The following is a 17914-nucleotide window of genomic DNA, read 5'->3' as shown; positions in this document are numbered from 1 at the left end:
AAATATGACAAATGGTGATGAGGACTGACACCAGGATGCAGCTGGAAACACTGCACTGTGAATAAGCAGAGAATTAATGAAGTGGCTTGGTTTAACCCAGCTGGCAACTAGGCACCAACCAGACACTCGCTCACTCCTCCTAGTGACATGGGGGAGAGAATTGGAAGGGTAAAAGTGAGAAAACTCATAGGTTGAGATAAAGACAGTTTAATAGGTAAAGCAAAAGCTGTGCATGCAAGCAAAGCAAAACATGGCATTCAGTTGCCACTTCCCATGAGCGGGTAGGTGTTCAGCCATTTCCAGGAAAGGCAAGCTCCATCACATTTAATGGTTACTTGGGTCACTCTTAACATCCTCCTTTCCTTCTTACAGTTTTATATACTGAACATGATGTCATATTGTGTGGAATATGCCTTTGGTCAGTTGGGGTCAGCTGTCCCAGCTGTGTGCCCTCCCAACTTTTTGTGCATCCCCAGTCTCCTTGCTGGTGGGTTGGTGTGAAGAGCAGAAAGGTCTTGACTCTCTGTAAGCCCTGCTCAGTAACTACCAAAACATTCATTTATTATCAACACTGTTTCCAGCACAAATCCAAAACATAGGCCCATACTACTATACTAGCTACTATGAAGAAAATTAACTGTATCCCAGCCAAAACCAGCACACCTTGCAATCTGTGAAAGTTAGCAAAGCTTCTGCTTTCTTTAAAAAAGAACTAGTGGAGGGATGCAAAGAGAGTCTTGCAATGATTGAACTGTTGGAACTAGAGAATAATCCTTGATATTTCTTGAGGTGAAAGAAAGGGACATTGAGAAACTGAAGTGAGAGAGCTCTAGGTTAGCATTTTAGTTATGTGAATAGGTAGGAAAGAACTGTTATAGAGTGCTAATCTGCAAGAGTTTTAGATGTAGGTTGAATGTAGAGCTCTTAACAGAGATGTAGACCCAAGCTGACTAAAAGGATGTGTGAGGATAAGGAGTACAATTATAGTGCTATGAAAAAAGGAAATAAATTGAAAGATTTGCAGGGGGAGGGAAATGAGAACTGTGCAGGCTGGCATGGAGAGTAAACTGATATCCAGACATCAGTAAAGACCTGGCAGAGGAGAGCACAGAACTGTGATTTGAAGAGAGTGAGGTTAGCTTAATCGGAGGGAAGGAGATCAGTGAATTGTCAGCACAGGGAACATTGCTGGCTTGAATGTAGCCTGTTGTGAAATTACCTAGAGATGGGAAGCAGAGGAAGAGAGAGAAGAGGGTAAAGCACAGAATCTTGAAAGCAAGGGGATGCAGTGACACACATACAAAGTGAGATCAGAGGAGAGCTGGAAGATGAGGCAGCCTCCAAAGTCAAGAATAGTATAGGTGGCCATGTCAAAGCCAGTGACTCAGCTAGGAGGACAAGGAAGAAATATTGCTTCTAGTTTCACTGAAGAGGTCTGTGGAGTGGACTTTAGTTAGAGTGATTTTGTTGGTAATAAACTGAAATGCTCTGGTATTATAAAGTATTTTTAATGTTCCTGTCACTGACTTAAATAAAAAAAAAAAAAAAGAATAGGTTTAGGGCCAAGTTCTGGCCTGAAATGAAATCTGCATTTGACTGTAGTAATTTACATTACAGCTTAGTCAAGGAAAATCCTGTTTTCAAATACTTATGTATACACTAACTCAGGGGAGAGCTACATGACCTGCAGGGCTTTTTGTCTTACGGGGTAAACTGATTTCCTTTCCCTGAAATAAACACATGTGCATACATACCAAGGAAAAGAAGTTTTCTGACTGGTACACTGACACCCAAAAAGCTATTGGTTAAATCTATAATCACTTCATATGTTTACATAGACTTTGATGTTCTGTCATTGTACTAGTCAGACTGCAGAATAAGTATCTTCTCACTTAAATGGTTGCTAAGATTATCCCATGTTTTGAACATTGCACAGAAAATCTACTGACTATATTCTTCTGACACAAAGTATATGCAGTCGGTGTATATTCTGAAGTGTGAGCAATTAGTATGTCAATGCAGAGAAGAATTTGAAATACTAAATATGTGCTAAAGCTTATAATTAAATAGATTACTTCAGTGACACTTGTGCAAGTTGTTTATTTCCATTGTAACTACCAGGGCACAGTATATTTCATCCAAACTAATGATGTAGTTGCATTTAGAAAAAACCCTCAAGCATATTTTTCATGTTTAATAATTTCAACCAAGATACACAAGCAGTCCACTTGTTCATTGTATTTTAGCATATATTATTCTTCATAGGAAGAATAATTTGACTTTTCAGTTATGAGGTACACTGCTGGAATATTAATTTTTTGCTTTGTGAGATTTCTGAACAGTATTCAGAATCTAACTATTCAGAAAACAGACTGCATTCAGAAGTATTATCACTGACCAATAATGACAAATTATTCCCTACTTCAGCAATAATTTCATGTTCAGTAGGTATACATCTGAGTAGTAAACTGATTAAAATGCTCCTTTTATTTGAACTTTTTAAGACATCATTTATTACATCATACAGCTGTTTTAAAATATTTTGCTTAATGGAATTTCACTTTTCTATTTCTTACTAAAGTCTAAAATATATGCTGTGGGAGTCTCAACAGCAGCACACTAGTTAAGATTGCCTTGAAATATGCAATTGGACTGTGATGATTTTTATTTTATAAGTTAACCGAATTTTTATTTAGTTTTTTATTTAACTAAATAAATAAATAGTTTTTTTATTTAATTTAGTAATTCCTTAGGGATTACATGAAATTTCATATAAATATGTATGCTAATTCATACTGACTTATAACTTCACATTTCTTTCTCTTTCTTGTTACCTTCCCATGCCTATAAGCATTCTAACAGTAAGTTGGAGACTAGAACCGTATAATGTAAGCACATGCAAAGCTAGATCCCTTTCTCTAATAATTCTGGAGTTATATCATGGTAAGCCTTTGGCACATCTCAGGATCAATTAGGTGCTTCTAACAAGTATGTTTCAGGAAAAAAAGAATGCTTTTGAAAAGCTTTTTGTTCCCCTCATTCCATCAAAGCCCAACTTTCAATCTGGTTTCCTGTGCAAACATACTGCTGTGAATGTGTCTCTGTTTCCCACCTAATAACTTCTGAATGTGCTTAGCAACTTCAGACACTTCTGACGGGGGAAAGGATGGTGGCAAAAGGAGGCTTGATTTCTCAAATATAATTAAAATCCCTGAATTTTCATCAAAGTCAGTGGCTGGGAAGAGAAAAAGAAACCCTATTAGTATTCCCAGTGAGGGAAAGTGCAGTCTGAGCCCACACTTCTTTACACACTGAAAAAAAATTCATGAAGGTGAATGTCATTGTAAGTTATGGAAGAAAGCTTCAGCTAGAGCTTTCTACTCAGAGAGCAAGTCAGTCAAACTTAAGACACAAATTGGTAGGAAATAAAGCTTCATTATTTTCCAGTGCTCACAGAGCTGCTTGTCAGTAAAGGAAAGTTTCATCTCACCTCACTTTTCCATTCTGCAGTGTTGATATCTTTATTTCCATGCCCTGCTCTCATTGTAGTCAATAGAGATAAGTAAGTTTTAGAAAGTGATTAATTTCATCCTAATACAAAAAATAAAGGTAAAACAAATTCTATCTTAGAAAGGCCAGTAGCTCAGATGTAAACCTGTACAGGTTTGTCATACAACATAGAGTCTTTTCTCACGTATACATGAATTACCTTAGTAAGGATAGTCGTGATGAAGCATACAGGAAAGGGTGTGGAGTTTCTATTAGAGAGGGCATCAAAAGGCAAACCAAAAATAATTGGGGAATGGCAGGCAGCAAAGCACTAGTGCCACTCGGCTTTAGGAAGATGCAGGGAAGAATGATTAATGTTTTTATTCCACCTGGGAGAAGATATAAAATTAATGTACAGCTGTTTGTATGAGTAAGTTGTATTTGAATTCTCACCTAGGTAATGTCATATGTGCTGACATAAACAGTTTTTGTTATCAAAAAAATTCTTAGTTTTTGCAGTTTCTTACAGTTATTACATCACATGCCAAGTTTCCAGCTAATTACGACATCCTCAATTTGATTAGACAGTCACTATAGCTGCTGAAAAAGAGTTTTACTGAAAGATTATTGAAATTAGAATGTGATTTTCTAATTAAAAAGGGAACCTTAAAAAAACAATTTGTAGGAGATCCAAACACAGAGTTAACTTAAATGGCAGGAAGAGACATGAAGTCTGGAAAACTAAGAGAATGCTGTAAGGATGAAGCTTACATACATTTGCTGTATGAACCCTGACTAATAAGCCTCCGAAGAGAGTATATTAATTCTCCTCATCTTGAGCTTGCTTGATGTCATGCTTCATGTTTGCTTGCCAAAGCATCATATGGACATTTGTTATTACATCAGAATCATAGTTTTAGATGACATTTCATTTTCTCAAATTATTTGATATTTTTAATAGAGCTAGCAAGGTGATTTGCCCTCTGTTACTAAGTAATGTCTTCCAACATGGTCAGAAGAAAGGAGGATTTGTGTTTATGTTATTTTCATTATAATGCATTTGAAAATAGAACTGCTCAAACGAAGTAGTGCTCTTAATGGAAAAGTAAATAGCTTTTTATTTTTTTTTGGTGCAAATTAAATGATATTTCTCACACAGAAGATGTGGTAGTATTTATTATATCCTTTGCTTTTTTATTGCTTGAACTTAGCAGTGATTTCTAATAGCTTTTAAAAATTATTATCAACCTGATTATATTTATACATTACAATTAATGCAATATTGCATTAATTTAAACAGAACTAATAAACCACTTGAAAACAACTTCCTGGTAAACACTTGCACTTTTTCAGCTTCAGTGAGGTTTACTTAACTAGAGATAGTCTGAAGTTTTAAACAGGTATGTAGCAGTTCATTAGGCTAAAATGGTAATGGTTATGTAACGTCTTTACTTTTAAACTGATAGTGAATAAGAGAGACTAAGAGCTGCTTTTTTGGTTCTTAATTTTTTTTTTTTTTTTTTTTTTTTTTTACTATTTGCTGATAATGACAGCTGAATGAAAACTGTTTGAGGCTCAAAACCAAGTGACATCCATGCACTTAGTTTTCCTAGTGCTATGCAAATTATCTAAAGAATACATTTTCTAAAGGCAAAGGGAAAAAAAACCCCTTAAATTATTCCAAACAGTCAAGAAATATTCATATTCCGTCTCTAGCACTGTGAGGATATTAATCGCAAGCTTTTGCTCAAGACTTTTTTTCATAATGTTACAACTGAAATGAATCTCTGTGCCTTCTAAGACAGGAAATTCAAAAGTCTGTTGACCTTAGCTGAAAAGGACAAATTTGGAGAAATAAACTAAAATGGAAAATGTCTTACACATATCTGAAACAATGATCCTGATATTTTGGAAAGATAATAATGTGATTCTGTGGTGGGACTTAGGGATGGTTCAGAATCACTCAATGACACTTAAACCAACCGCTTGATTGTCCAAGCTGTTCAAAAGGAAGTGAAAAAACTAAAACAGTAAAGGAGTTGCGTGTAGCATTACTGTAAATGGTTAGTCTAGACCATCTGGTTTCCTGCATAACTCACTCGCTGAGGAACTTCCTTGACACTCCTGCGCCATGTCCTGAGCTAAGTGTAGGTCCATGAAACAATGCCCAGGGACATGGGTGCACACTTGCATTGTTGGCAGCAACCCAGCTCTTCCACTGCAGAGATGGAGATACAAGTAGGAAGGCAGAAGTTAGAGAATCAACTAGTTTAGTTTTCACCCACTTGTTGAAAGTATGAAGATAATAAAATGTCTTTAGATTTTTTTTAAAGGTCTAATAATTTCTGTCATTCTGTAATCCTTAATCCTGATGAAAGCCTGAGTAACACTCATGATAGTGTGGGTTAGAAGTGTGGGTTAGATGACAACACTGGGACTAATGCAGTCTTTCTCAAAGAAACTTCTGCAAATTTAGTGCATTTTTAGGAGCTGAGAACTGGAGTTTCTCAAGCTCTGACCTCTCTTCTTGAAGCACCTTGAGGGTTATCTGCCATCTATAACAATTAGACAGTGAACTCCAATAGGTGCTTCTGATTGACTTGCAACACCTGTGAACTGGTCAAGCAGCTACACCATGTTAAAACATACTGCTAGTGATATTTATGTGTGTCCCTATACTATGCTTTTTCTATCTTGTCCATCTGTTAGGTCTCCTCTTTTCATCATCTAAGAAAAGTTGATATATCTGAAGGAATATGTTTGTCTAATATTTATTTGCCTAATGTTTTGTATGTGGGAGCTTTAATGTGAGTTGATGCACTTAGAATAAAATTCAGTTGATTTAACTTTAATTTTCTAGTGCACTTAAAATAAGACTTGTGATTAATAAAATCTTTCCTCATAGTGAATGCATTAGAGCTCAGATCTGGGGCTTTTCTGAGGTAGGAAGACCTGTAGACTGCAATGCACCATAGTGGCAGGGGGGGCTTGGGAGGTTCCAGCTGCCCACTTCTTTGCCTTTGGGTGGCATCTCATGATGGGCTGGAAAGAAGCTTCCAAGTGCACCCTGCTGGAATGAAAATCTCCACTCTCTGTCCTTGTCTTAGCCTGGGTGGCCTGAAGCACAGAGCTATTGGTGGAAACTGGCCTTACAAAATCAGTAACCCTTTATCAGAAGGTGTCTGATGAGTTCATAATGAAAAATAATCATTAATGCACAGGAAACATTCTTCCACTTTTTAATTCAAAATGCAATTACATTGCTTCTTTGTCCTGGTAAACTACGGTACATGAGTTTTCTATTATCACATGACACATGAATAGGAGTCTCAAAGTGGTGAGAAAGAGAAGAATGGGATGGAACATTATTTCTTATGTAAATCTGTTTATTTAGTAAAGTCTAGGGCTTCTAAAATAGTTGACAGTGCTCTGCTGTAATTATTAAAGAATTCACTGATTAATCTCTAACGTAAAATATCTTCTTCTTAAAAAAAAAAAAATAAAAAATGCTTTAATCAAATTAAACATATAGGGGAAGGGGTTGGGGCGGGGAAAGGAAATTAAACAAGCAAACCAAAAAATGAAACACCAAAACAAAACCAAACACAACCCCTAAAAAAAGTGCCCTGAGATGCCATTTGTGGGGGTTGGGATTAAGGAAATTAATGGAAATAACATTCAGGCAACTTCCATTCCTGAATCTTCACTGAGAAAAAGCAAGATAATATAGAGTCAGTAAGGGTAATTTAATTTGAAACATTTTGCAACTGAAAGAAATCACAGTTAATTTCTGCCCTATCCATTATCTTTGGTTTCTTTAGACTACGTAGAAAAATAATGTAGGCTAATATTTTTTTTTGTAGATACATTTCATTTCAAAAATATTATTTTGAGACATTTCTACAACAGAGAGGTTTTAGCTATAAAAAGATATCTAAACAAAAATGTGGATAAGTCTCAGATTTGTTTTTGTAAAACAAAATGCCTATAATCATAAAAAGTCAGTTCACAGTATGTTAAATGTTTCATAAAATACAGAAACACTAACTGTAAACATTGCAAAACCTGTTTCAGCAGTCCCAATACACTCATTTTTTCACAATAAGTCTCACTAGTTTTGTATAGATCTATCTCATTAGTAGAATATGGGTATCAGAACCATTCAAACAATTCAAGAGAACAATTCACTACCAGGAATACTGAAGTTTCTACTCACAACCAGTACATGAGGCTCTTGAAGTCTTGTCAGAGAAGAAATACTTCAGTGATTTTCTCTTCTAGCCATCCGTGATAATTTTAATCTTAAACTCAGATTCAGAACTACACCTCATTACACAGATGTGTAGGGAGAGGAATAAGTATGGCTTTCCCAAGGAGTGGAATCAATTTAATCTGTGTACATTTCCTAGACTTTAGGAAAGTGTGAAGGTTCCACAAAAAAAACAGAAACAAGAAATCAGGCCAAAACTTGTTTTAGGGTCTGCCTGGGGGAGGTAGAGAGCAAATACATTGCTAATATATGAGAATAGATCCAAAGGTGAGACGGAGTTGTGATAAACTGAAAAAATTGCTAGCAGATCATTTTGAATTTTTATGCCACACTTTATCATGGCATATCCTACTTCTTTAGTAGGACAGAAAGGAAAGTAGTCTGTCTATATGTGTTCCCATAACAATAAAGGGAAAATCTACTCTGCCTCTAGGACTTTCATATTAAAGCACCAGGTAACAGATTGTTAAGGAATATTTGGGGACTCAAATAGTCTTGGCAAAAAAAAAAAAAAAAAAAAAAAAAAAGTCATTAATGGACCAGAAACTCATGTGAATTGAAGTTATTGAAACTAAGTCTACTGGTAGAATTTTTTTTGGTGTGCAAATTTAAGTTTGCAGAATTTATCTCATCTCTGGTAACTGTAATGGTAAACAATTTGCTGCACATTGGCAGTAACAACAAACACCATGTTTGTAGTGCTTTGGTCTCTTTGGAGCACAAATGTTATAAACAAAATCAAGTATGTCACATTGCAGCATGAAGAAAAGCCATCTGACTAAAACAAAGCTAAATTTCAGTCTGTGACATATTCCTTTTTGCCAACATAGAGTATATAAGGTCACTACTTTTCAAAGAGTCACAACAATGCTCCCTGGCAAAGAATGGAGTTATTGCTTTGGTGATAAAGTCCTATAGTTTTGGCAACTCATTTTGGAGCTTTAACATTATATAGTGTATGTTTCTTGGGAGTATCTGCTAATGGAAAAGAGAGACAATATACTCTTTTCAATGGGCTATAGAGATTGAATTACTGAGAAAATTAGGTATTAAAGCAATTTATGATTAAAGAGCTATGTAGACTTTAGCAGTACCAAAACTTAGGGGAAATGGCTTAAATACAAAGCTGTCTTGAAGGACCTTTTTATCTCTAAAGAGACCATATGCATGATAGAAAATATAATGACTAAAGCATTAATACCACACAGTTCTAGTTTTACTCTGCTATATGTTTCTTCTGTTTTCCATAGAGGCTTAGAAAAACAAACAAATAAAATCCCACAAAACAACAACAACAAAACCAACCAAACAAGGCAAACCAGAAGTGAATAAAATATTTATTATCTTTGAAAGGAAATTCTGAAAAACAAAGTGGAAAGGTGTTTCCAAATTATGGCAGTCCATCCAGTTAGCAGACTGCAGTTTGGAAAGCAACTAATGTAACCTAAGATATTTTCTGTAAGTAGTTAATAATTTTAGAGATTTAGCAACACTCAAACTGAATTGCTGTAATTGTATTTTAAAGCTGTAATGATACAGAAGGTCTGAATGCAAGAGGTCCCCATGGTAACGAGGACTGACAGTCTAATCTAGACTTTGCAAAGGCTCCTTTCTCTAAAGTTTGAGTTTGTTTAGCCCCTCTGGAAGCTGGAATGTTGTACCCACATGTACAAGATTGCTTCCTCCTAGGTGCTGAGGAAAGATCATCCCACTTCAAGCATAAGTGTGAAAAAATTATCTCTCATCCATAGACTAGTTTGTGACTGTTGGTTTCAGCTGAGTAAATTGGGTGCATTAGGTTGTCACGGCCACCTTGTACCAACTCTCTTGTTATACAGGTTATACCGGTTATACACATCTTAGGAAAAGGAAAGTCTTGAGAGCAAGCTCAGTTGGCCATCCTCAATGCAAGAACTTCCTCTGCGCTCTGTTTTCCTGGCTTTCACCTTGCTTGAAGGCTGGTGCAAACCTTCCTGGGGAAAGGATGTGCCCATCATGTTCAAATATGGTTGGTTCACTCTCCATATTGGTAGTCAGGTAGAAATGGATGCTGTCTTGAGGCAATCTTGTGAGCTGCTTTGGGTAATTGTATCATTTATGTCAAGAGTAATCAAATTTTTGCTTTAAACTGCAGCTAATCTGTTGAAGACCGTGACAAGTGTTTCACATCATAGGGCAAATAGATGGAGAAAAGACCAAACTTCTATGAGTGAAGCAAAGACAGCTACACAGGGGAATCATACTGTCTTATCATAATATTGGCTTTCCTGCCTTTGGAGATCTTCCAAAAGAGACTACAGATGAGATATGGGGTGTTTGCTTGGTTTGTTTGTTTGACTCCTGATCCAGCAAAACACTTAAATGTGTTTTCTGTGTTAGAGTGGAATTATTCTGATGCTTAAATAAGTGATTTAAGTTTAAGATATTTTTCAGGCCATTGGCTTGTGCATGTCTCTCAATAGCAACAACCCACCAAAGCCTGATCTATAGACTGAGGTAATCTGGATTTGAGTGAGCTATATAAATTTAGTAAAATGCATCTTAACATGTGCAAAGGTTTCAATCTAGTTTCCTTTACACCCTGTCACACCAATGAACTTGACTTAAATAATTCTCTTTCTCATTTAAATGTGGGCCATTTATGTTGGTCATGGGGCCCTTAAGGCCAAACGTAGAAAGCTACTATTTTTCCCTCCCTTGTCACCTAGATACAAGCTTCTGAACAGCTTGCCAAATTATTAATACAGACTTATTCATTTAAAGGGATATTAGCATCACAACAATCGTAGAAAAATAACTTCCACAAATATATCAGTCTTATGTTGCTCCTTCCCAGTAAAATGTCACTGTTAGTTCTGTCTCTCTTTTCAGTTTTGTTTCTGTACTTGAGCTTCTGTTCTTCCCTGGCTATCTACAGGATTTCAACATTTCCTATTAGAGTTGTATGCTTACTTTTAAGTGAAAGATCAGATGCTACTGTCATCTAATAACTAGTGTCTTGATGATTTTTAAATAATCAGAGTATTTTTTTGCTAGAATTGATGTGTATTCAATTTCTTTTTTCTTTTTTTGTGGTGTTTCATCCAGGTTGCTAGCTTACCATATATGTATAGGTTTAGATAGTTATCAAAGTCACTTGTTCTGACAGTTCTGTATTTCAGCTCAGACAGAAACCTAGTCATTTGAATCTTTCCAGGTGGAGCTGACAGACTAGCTGTCCTCTTACAATGAAAGGCTGAAATTTTGGAAGACCAAGGAAAGGCCTGTTGCTTGTTCCACATGTAAAAGTGTTAAGGTTACAGGAAAACACCTTTAGGAAGATATTCTAGATTGTGGAAGGCAAAACCTAATACCTTTACTTTTTCTCACTCATGATCTGATTTTACCTATCTCAGGCTTACTCCTGGTAGTGACTGTACAGGAAATCTTGGCATACACTCAAAATAGATAGAATATAAGGAGAAATTATTATAATTTTAGCAATCAGAAGAAAATAGGATTATAGGTTTTGTTCTGTTCTGTGGTTTAAATGACACAGTAACTCCTGTGTATGGAAACTAGTAGGTAACCACACTGTAATTTTTGTGTAGTTCCAGACTATATGAAATCCACAGCAATTTAATGTTGTATTAATGCTCACTTGCAGTTTTAGCCACCTGTTTTCTGAGCTACAACAGGTGTCATGGGCATGTGATAAACATTTTTAATCGGTTTTCTTAAATTTCTTAGTAAAGTGCATACTTCCCTTTCAGATAAACTGGATCAGTATGTCAAAGAATTGGAATGATAGAAAAGTTGACACAATCAAAATAACAGGAGATTCATAAAGTAATCTGCATTGAAAGAAAGGGAGAGAAGAAATAGGATGGCAGGAAGGTGACCCCAGGTATAATAACAACAGAGAAACTGACCAAGAGGAAAATTCCTAGTGGTTTTGAGAGTAAGGCAGACAACAAATTTAAAATATTTCCTTAAAGGCAGGGAATTAATCAATAGACCTTTTTGTTTGTTTGTTTCCAAGGAATTCTGAGGTGTTTGTTTTGTTTTTTTTTTCTGTTTGTGTTTGTTTGTTTGTTTGTGATGAAAAAGTCAAAATAAACTTTTGAGAAAAATCTCTCCATAGGAGAATTTGATGGCAAATAATCACAAAGAAAATGAGTTATATAAGAATGTTAGTACAAATAATTTATAGATTGTTTTGGATAAATCTGGAAAAACATGGAGAACTTCACAAAATACAATATTCAGAAGCAAGTGTTGCATTTATAAAGGTAATTTTCTCCCCTCTCCTTTTTCCCCAAAAAAGGATTTCACTTTGCTATGTAATCCTAGCTGAGTTACAGAAAAAGAACTTGCTCACAGAGCATCTCCAAGGATGGAGACTCCACAATCTCCCCTGTGCCAATTCTCAGTCAACATCACAATAAAAAAGCATTTCCTGATATTCAGAAGGAACCTTCTGTGTTTCAGTTTGGTCCCTTTGCTTCTGGTCCTGTCACTAAAAAGGTCCTGCCTCTGTCTTCTATACAGCCCCCCTTCAGGCATTTATACACATTGGTAAGTTCCTCCTGAGCCTTTCGCAGGCTGAACAGTCCCAACTCTCTCAACCTTTCCTCATAGGAGAGATACTACATTCCCTTCATCACCTTTGTGGCCCTTTTTTGGACTCCCTCCACTATGTTCATGTTTCTCTTGTACTGGGGAGGCCAACACTGGAGCCAGCACTCCTGGTTTGGCCTCATCAGTGCTGAGTAAAGGGTAAGGATCACCTCTCTCAACCTGCTGGCAATACTTTACCTAATGCAATCCAAGACACCATTCACCTTTGTTGCTGCAAGAACACATATGTGGGCCACGTTCAGCTTGGTGTCCATTGGGACCCCCAGGGCCTTCTCTGCAAAGATAAGGTTATACCTTCTACCTTCTACCAATATGAAGCACTAAATGCAAAATTTTAAGTCTGACGAAAAGTCAATAAGTTGAGTTTAAATTGTACATTAAATTGCAAATACAAATGACAGTAGAAGTTAGCTTTAACTCTTTTTTTAACTCTTACTCCCGACAACCACCAGGCTTCTTTCACCATCAGTGGTTTGGTCTTGGGAGATTTCTGCTGTTACTTTTCCACTGAGGAACCACTGAAGGTTCACTATTTCCTTGGAGGCATGGTTCTTCCACAGATCTGCTTGAGGATGCCCTGACTGTGTAAGTTATGGGCTGTCAAGGAAAGGCAGTATCTGTAGGAGTGTTTTTTTTTGAATGAGAATGTTTCATATGTCATGTCCCAAATCAGGCAGAACAGGGAACTGGACCTGGGTCTTGTGCATCCCAGGTCTTGCTGGCTCTTGAAGCATCACAAAATAGACCTGCAAGGTACTGTAGGAAATCAGTTTATCCAGGAAAACACAATTTACACTACAAAGGCTTTGTTATACTTGTTTAGCAAATAATATTGAATGAATTTATAACCTAAGAAAACTGTAGTATTCACATCCGTAGATACTCGTTAGAAATGGGATTTATTCCCAGAAGAATCATGCATCAGTTTCCTTTTCTTCTAAGCAAATACAGGGCCATAAATCTTACAGAGAGGCAGGATCAGAAATAACTAGGTCATTACCACTGAAAAGCTTTGCTTTCCTTTCTGGTTTTGTGCCCATGTTTGACTTCTAATATATACTTCACACTTACCTTCACAGTTTCATCTTGTTCATTTCAAATTCTCATTTTAATTTGTCAAGAACATGCTGAATTCTGTTCTCCGTGGAGTCTGGCATCTCTCCTGTGCTGGGGTGATTTGCAAGGTTTTCACTACTGGATTGCTGAAGTTATTAATAAGTAAAATTTTGTCCAAGACAAATCCCTGGGGCTCTCACTTGAAATGCTCTCATTATCTTTCACTGAACTAACATCTGGTTGTTGTGTATATTTAAGCTGAGAGATTTCATTTAGATTGCAGCTTTATGTATAAGCTTCTAGTACAAAGAGGAGGAGGGAAGAGTAGGATGAATGCCAGATCCTGTCATCCATCCTTTCCTTGCGTCTGATGCCATTTCTCTGCCGCAGTGAAAACTCCCTGAGCTGGCTCTGGAGAGTTGGGATGAACTTTTTGTACTGTGTAGTAGGTATGTAACTCCCTGTCTGCTGAGGAGAGGGAAGAAAAGGCTGCCCTGTGCAGGACCCATCTGCCTTGTTCCCTTAGTTTGTGCATAAAATTGTCATGTCAGATGCTGTTACAAGATCATGTAAAAATATATTTTAATGCCAAAGATGCTAATGAGTGTTTTTTATGAATCTGAAGTTTTAACTCAAGAAACTTTTCTGTGACTTCTAAACTCTGCTGAGTCTTTTTCCTGGGCAAGAGCAACAGAATGACATGGTGCTTTTTAATTCCAGGGAATATACGGAAAATGGGAGTTGCTGAAAGTAATTTTTGCATTATTTAAAATGCATTCTTAGTATAACTAAAGAAAACACATGTACTTAAGCATTATGTTGTATGTGGCCTGGGCTGTATCACAGCTGTATCTTCCTTTGGGGGAGAGCAATGGGTAGTGTAGTAACATAATAGGGCATTGAATCAACTCAAGTAATTGATTAACTCTACGGTAACTAATACTTACTGACTGAGCTTTATCTCTCCTCTCTCTGGTACACAAATTGCACATTGAATTTGATCCAATTACATTAGTGCTCAGGCCAGCGAGCCTGAAATTCAGACCTCAAGATGAGGGGTAATTGTCCATGCAATGAGAGCAATGGTGTCACAGTTGTGCCCAATACAAGCACCCACACTAAGTGAAATGAGGTTCCTCCCTGGACTTGCTGTATCCAGCTCCCGCTGCACATTGGACTGGCACAGTGATAGTGGAGGTATGATCAAAATTCCTGCATCTTTATATGTGGCCCTGCATAATTCAGCCATTTTCTTGCAGGGACCTTCTACGAGCTGGAGCTAGCTTTTCTGTTCCCTCTCCAGTGGTCAAGTAGTCTTTGAATCTCTTTGGATCCTTCCCTCCCCTTGCCAGTCTTTACAAAGGCATTATATTGCCATTCACTGCTGAGCTGCCATGTGTTCTTCAGGGAGATGATTTGTTAGGTTGCATCAGTACAGATGAAGACCTGTTCTGTCCCCACTCCTCTCAGTACCAGCTCATTGTTTGCTGTGAGGGCAATAAAATTCTGTTTTCTGTCAAACTACAGCCAGTTTTCTTATGAGAGTTGCAGCCATCTCTGGTTCACCCGCCTGTCATGTGGATACTGCTGCAGGGATCATTAATGAGATGAGATTTTTTAGCCATGCTATTTTATTTCTACAGCCACTGCTGGTTTTGCTTTTTTGTCCTATGTGGACACTTTTATCTTAGTGAAATTAGGAGAGATCAGAGATCAGATTTGCTGAGAGAAGGAAGGAAAGGGTCTGAGAAGCAGTTGGCTAGCCATCAAATTTATTAAATAATTTTATTACTAAAATAATTCCAAGAGATGTTCTTTTACAATATTATCAGCATGTTCATAGTTTAGTGACTGAATAATCAAAGAATCCTTTAGGTTGAAAAAGATCATGATTTAGCTCTTTCAGGTACTGAGTCATTCAAAAACAAGGATCTGACCCATCAGTCTGGAAAAGAAATAACACTTACCTGCAGTATATTTGTGCATATTCATATGAACCGAAAAATAAATCTTCCAAATGCATTTCAGACTTTTCAGGAAATATTTGAAATCTATGACAATCTTATGGCCCTTTCTGACAATTTTTCATACCTTTCAACACTTGCATTTGTCCAGCCCTTCCGTCTCTCCTCCCTTTCTCTTTTCTCAATTCCAAACACCAACCTAACACAAATTCCTTTGAAAAATAAAATAACTATACTAATGCCTGTTACCACAACAACAGAAGAGACCAGCGCACCAGGTTCTAACTCCCAGAGAGATGGAAGACAACTCCTCTGGAGCTAAGCATAGGAACTGTCCTGCTGGGGTACATCTTGCAGACAATATTTGGTCGTGGACACAGGGACACACCATCTTCTTCAGGGGGATGTCAAGGAGATAGAAATGAGATGATCTGTCAGCCTTGACAGTCCTGCTCTTTGCACATTTCCAGCCTTGCAAAGGTTTTCTTTCGTTTGTGGATTGCCTCTTTCTACCGGTATGTGGGACAGGCTCACATTGGTAATGGGTCAAGAGAGGCCATGAAGCAGGCATTATAGACAAGTTTGTTCTTCACTAAATAATTTCAACATACTTTTCAGAGTGTTTAGGTTTTATATGTTTCCTAATTATCCTGCAAACTTTATAGGTCAGGGCTTATTATTTTGTGTTTGCAGTGACCCTTGTTCCTGGTAAAATTCCCTTGTCAGCAACTTGAACAAATGGCTGTTAAAGGTGAAAGCACCTCTAATCTACTGGTCTCGTCTATGCCTTCTTCAGTCAGCTTTTCAGTAAAACAGCAATGAAAGAAACATGATGTATGAGGATCTCAAGCTTTAGAGTAATGTTGCAGCTGCAGGTATAAAGAACAGATTGCATTGAGCCATCAAGAAGTTTTTCATTTCATACAACTGGTTTCATATCTCAAGAAAGTGAAGGCCAGACTTACATGTCCCAAGAGGTCCCTTCTAGCTGTAACTTCCTAAAGAAAGGAGCTATTAATCCACCCTAGCTCAGAAGGTGTTATCCTCCTGTCACCTACTAAATGGGCACCTCTTCCTTCGTGCTCTGATCAGCAGTGGCAGAAGGGAAGAGGCTCAAGGAACCTTCCTGAGGGCTCCTAACAAGCAAGACAAAAAGGCACAACTAATATGCCCACATGTAATAAACAGGTCTTACTTCAAGGAAGAGAATAAATGAAGTTCTGTACTCCAGAGAACATTTGCATGCTTTAATGAGGTTTGTGGAAACTCCTGGCTAAACTTGACAAAAGCAAGTATGAAAGGAGGGTCATTTGTAGCATGATCATTTCTCATCTCAGTTCTCCCTGTGATTTTAGTAACATAAAACAAAGGAGTGTGATCACAGCAGTTGTACACAGTCCCTTAGTATCATACAATAATGCTTTTAAGTTTCAGAAAACTCCCTTCTTCTCACACATATGCAAGACCTACAAATCTAGCAGAGTAAGACTTGGCCAACTTCACAGCATCCTTTCCAGTTGTCTGTCTTTGCTGCCTGTGTTTGTCAGTCTAAGGAAAGCTATAAAATCTGGATGTTATCTGAAAAGCTTAATCTGTGGTGAAAGGCAAACAACTGTTTTGACAGAACAGCAAAGTTTGAGCACTTTTACAGCTGTCTGTGGTTTATTTCCAACAGTCCATTAATATTCAAGTCTGTTAAACCTGGTGAGAGGTGCAGACAAGGAACACCAGGTGTAAATCACTACAGATTTTCAGGGAAACAATTTATTGAGTTTCAGCCTTAGATTAAGTTACAAGTGCCATACAAGGGTTACACACCTAATATGAAGTTATACATGCTGGATGATATATTCTAATGCTGTGTAATTTGTAAGAATTGTTATTTTACCTGTATAATTGCATATTGTCTATGGGGAAACACAAAAAAACCCAACAAGACATGACAGATGCTGAGAGTAAACTGGAAGAGGTGCCCTGCAGCCAATGAAATTGTGCTAATTCTGACCACTTATCTCTTAAATAGGCTGGAAGTAGAAATGTGAGCTTGAATATTAGACTCCTAGGCATTGTCATACTCTCAGTACATCCATGTTTTTGGCACAGCTATAATCATGTTTGAGGCTTGGATTGTGTAGCATAACTTAAATTTCCTTTTCATAGGTTGCTTGGAGAACAAAGTATTGTATCTTTATTGATATTTCCTTTATTTTATTGTTGTTTCAGGTTAGGTTTCCCCATGATGATTGTCTCCTGTACCATCGGGATGTGCTATCTTCTTGTTGCTCATGTCGTAGTTGGTTGGAACTCATAGTAATTTATACTTTCAAGACTCAAAGAAGCTTTCTCTTTCATTTAGTTTATATATCAGAACACTAAGAACACATATAACAGGAACAAAATGTCTAAAGCCCCAACATGTGGTATCAATCAAAATGATTGTCAGCATCAGCATCAGGTTTGGTCATTCTTAACATTCTGTCTTGTGAACAATTTGCAAAACTAGAATATCAAAATT

The 17914-nt window shown here is 37.1% G+C and overlaps 1 protein-coding gene across 1 annotated transcript in view; it reads left to right on the top strand.

Annotated features, from left to right (window-relative positions):
- Positions 1-17710, top strand: part of OCA2 (OCA2 melanosomal transmembrane protein) — a gene marked incomplete at both ends in the record, with an annotated part of 177946 nt that extends 160236 nt beyond the window's left edge. The window contains one exon of the mRNA XM_080345885.1: positions 17623-17710. Coding sequence (XP_080202011.1) covers positions 17623-17710 — 88 coding nt within the window. The remainder of the gene's footprint in view (positions 1-17622) is intronic.
- Positions 17711-17914: the final 204 nt, after the last annotated feature.

This window comes from Nesoenas mayeri (assembly GCF_963082525.1).
Source record: "Nesoenas mayeri genome assembly, chromosome: 1".
NCBI classification, from domain to species: Eukaryota; Metazoa; Chordata; class Aves; order Columbiformes; family Columbidae; genus Nesoenas; species Nesoenas mayeri.
The sequence above is the reverse complement of the archived record's forward strand: the minus strand, read 5'-3'. Positions and strand labels throughout refer to the sequence as shown.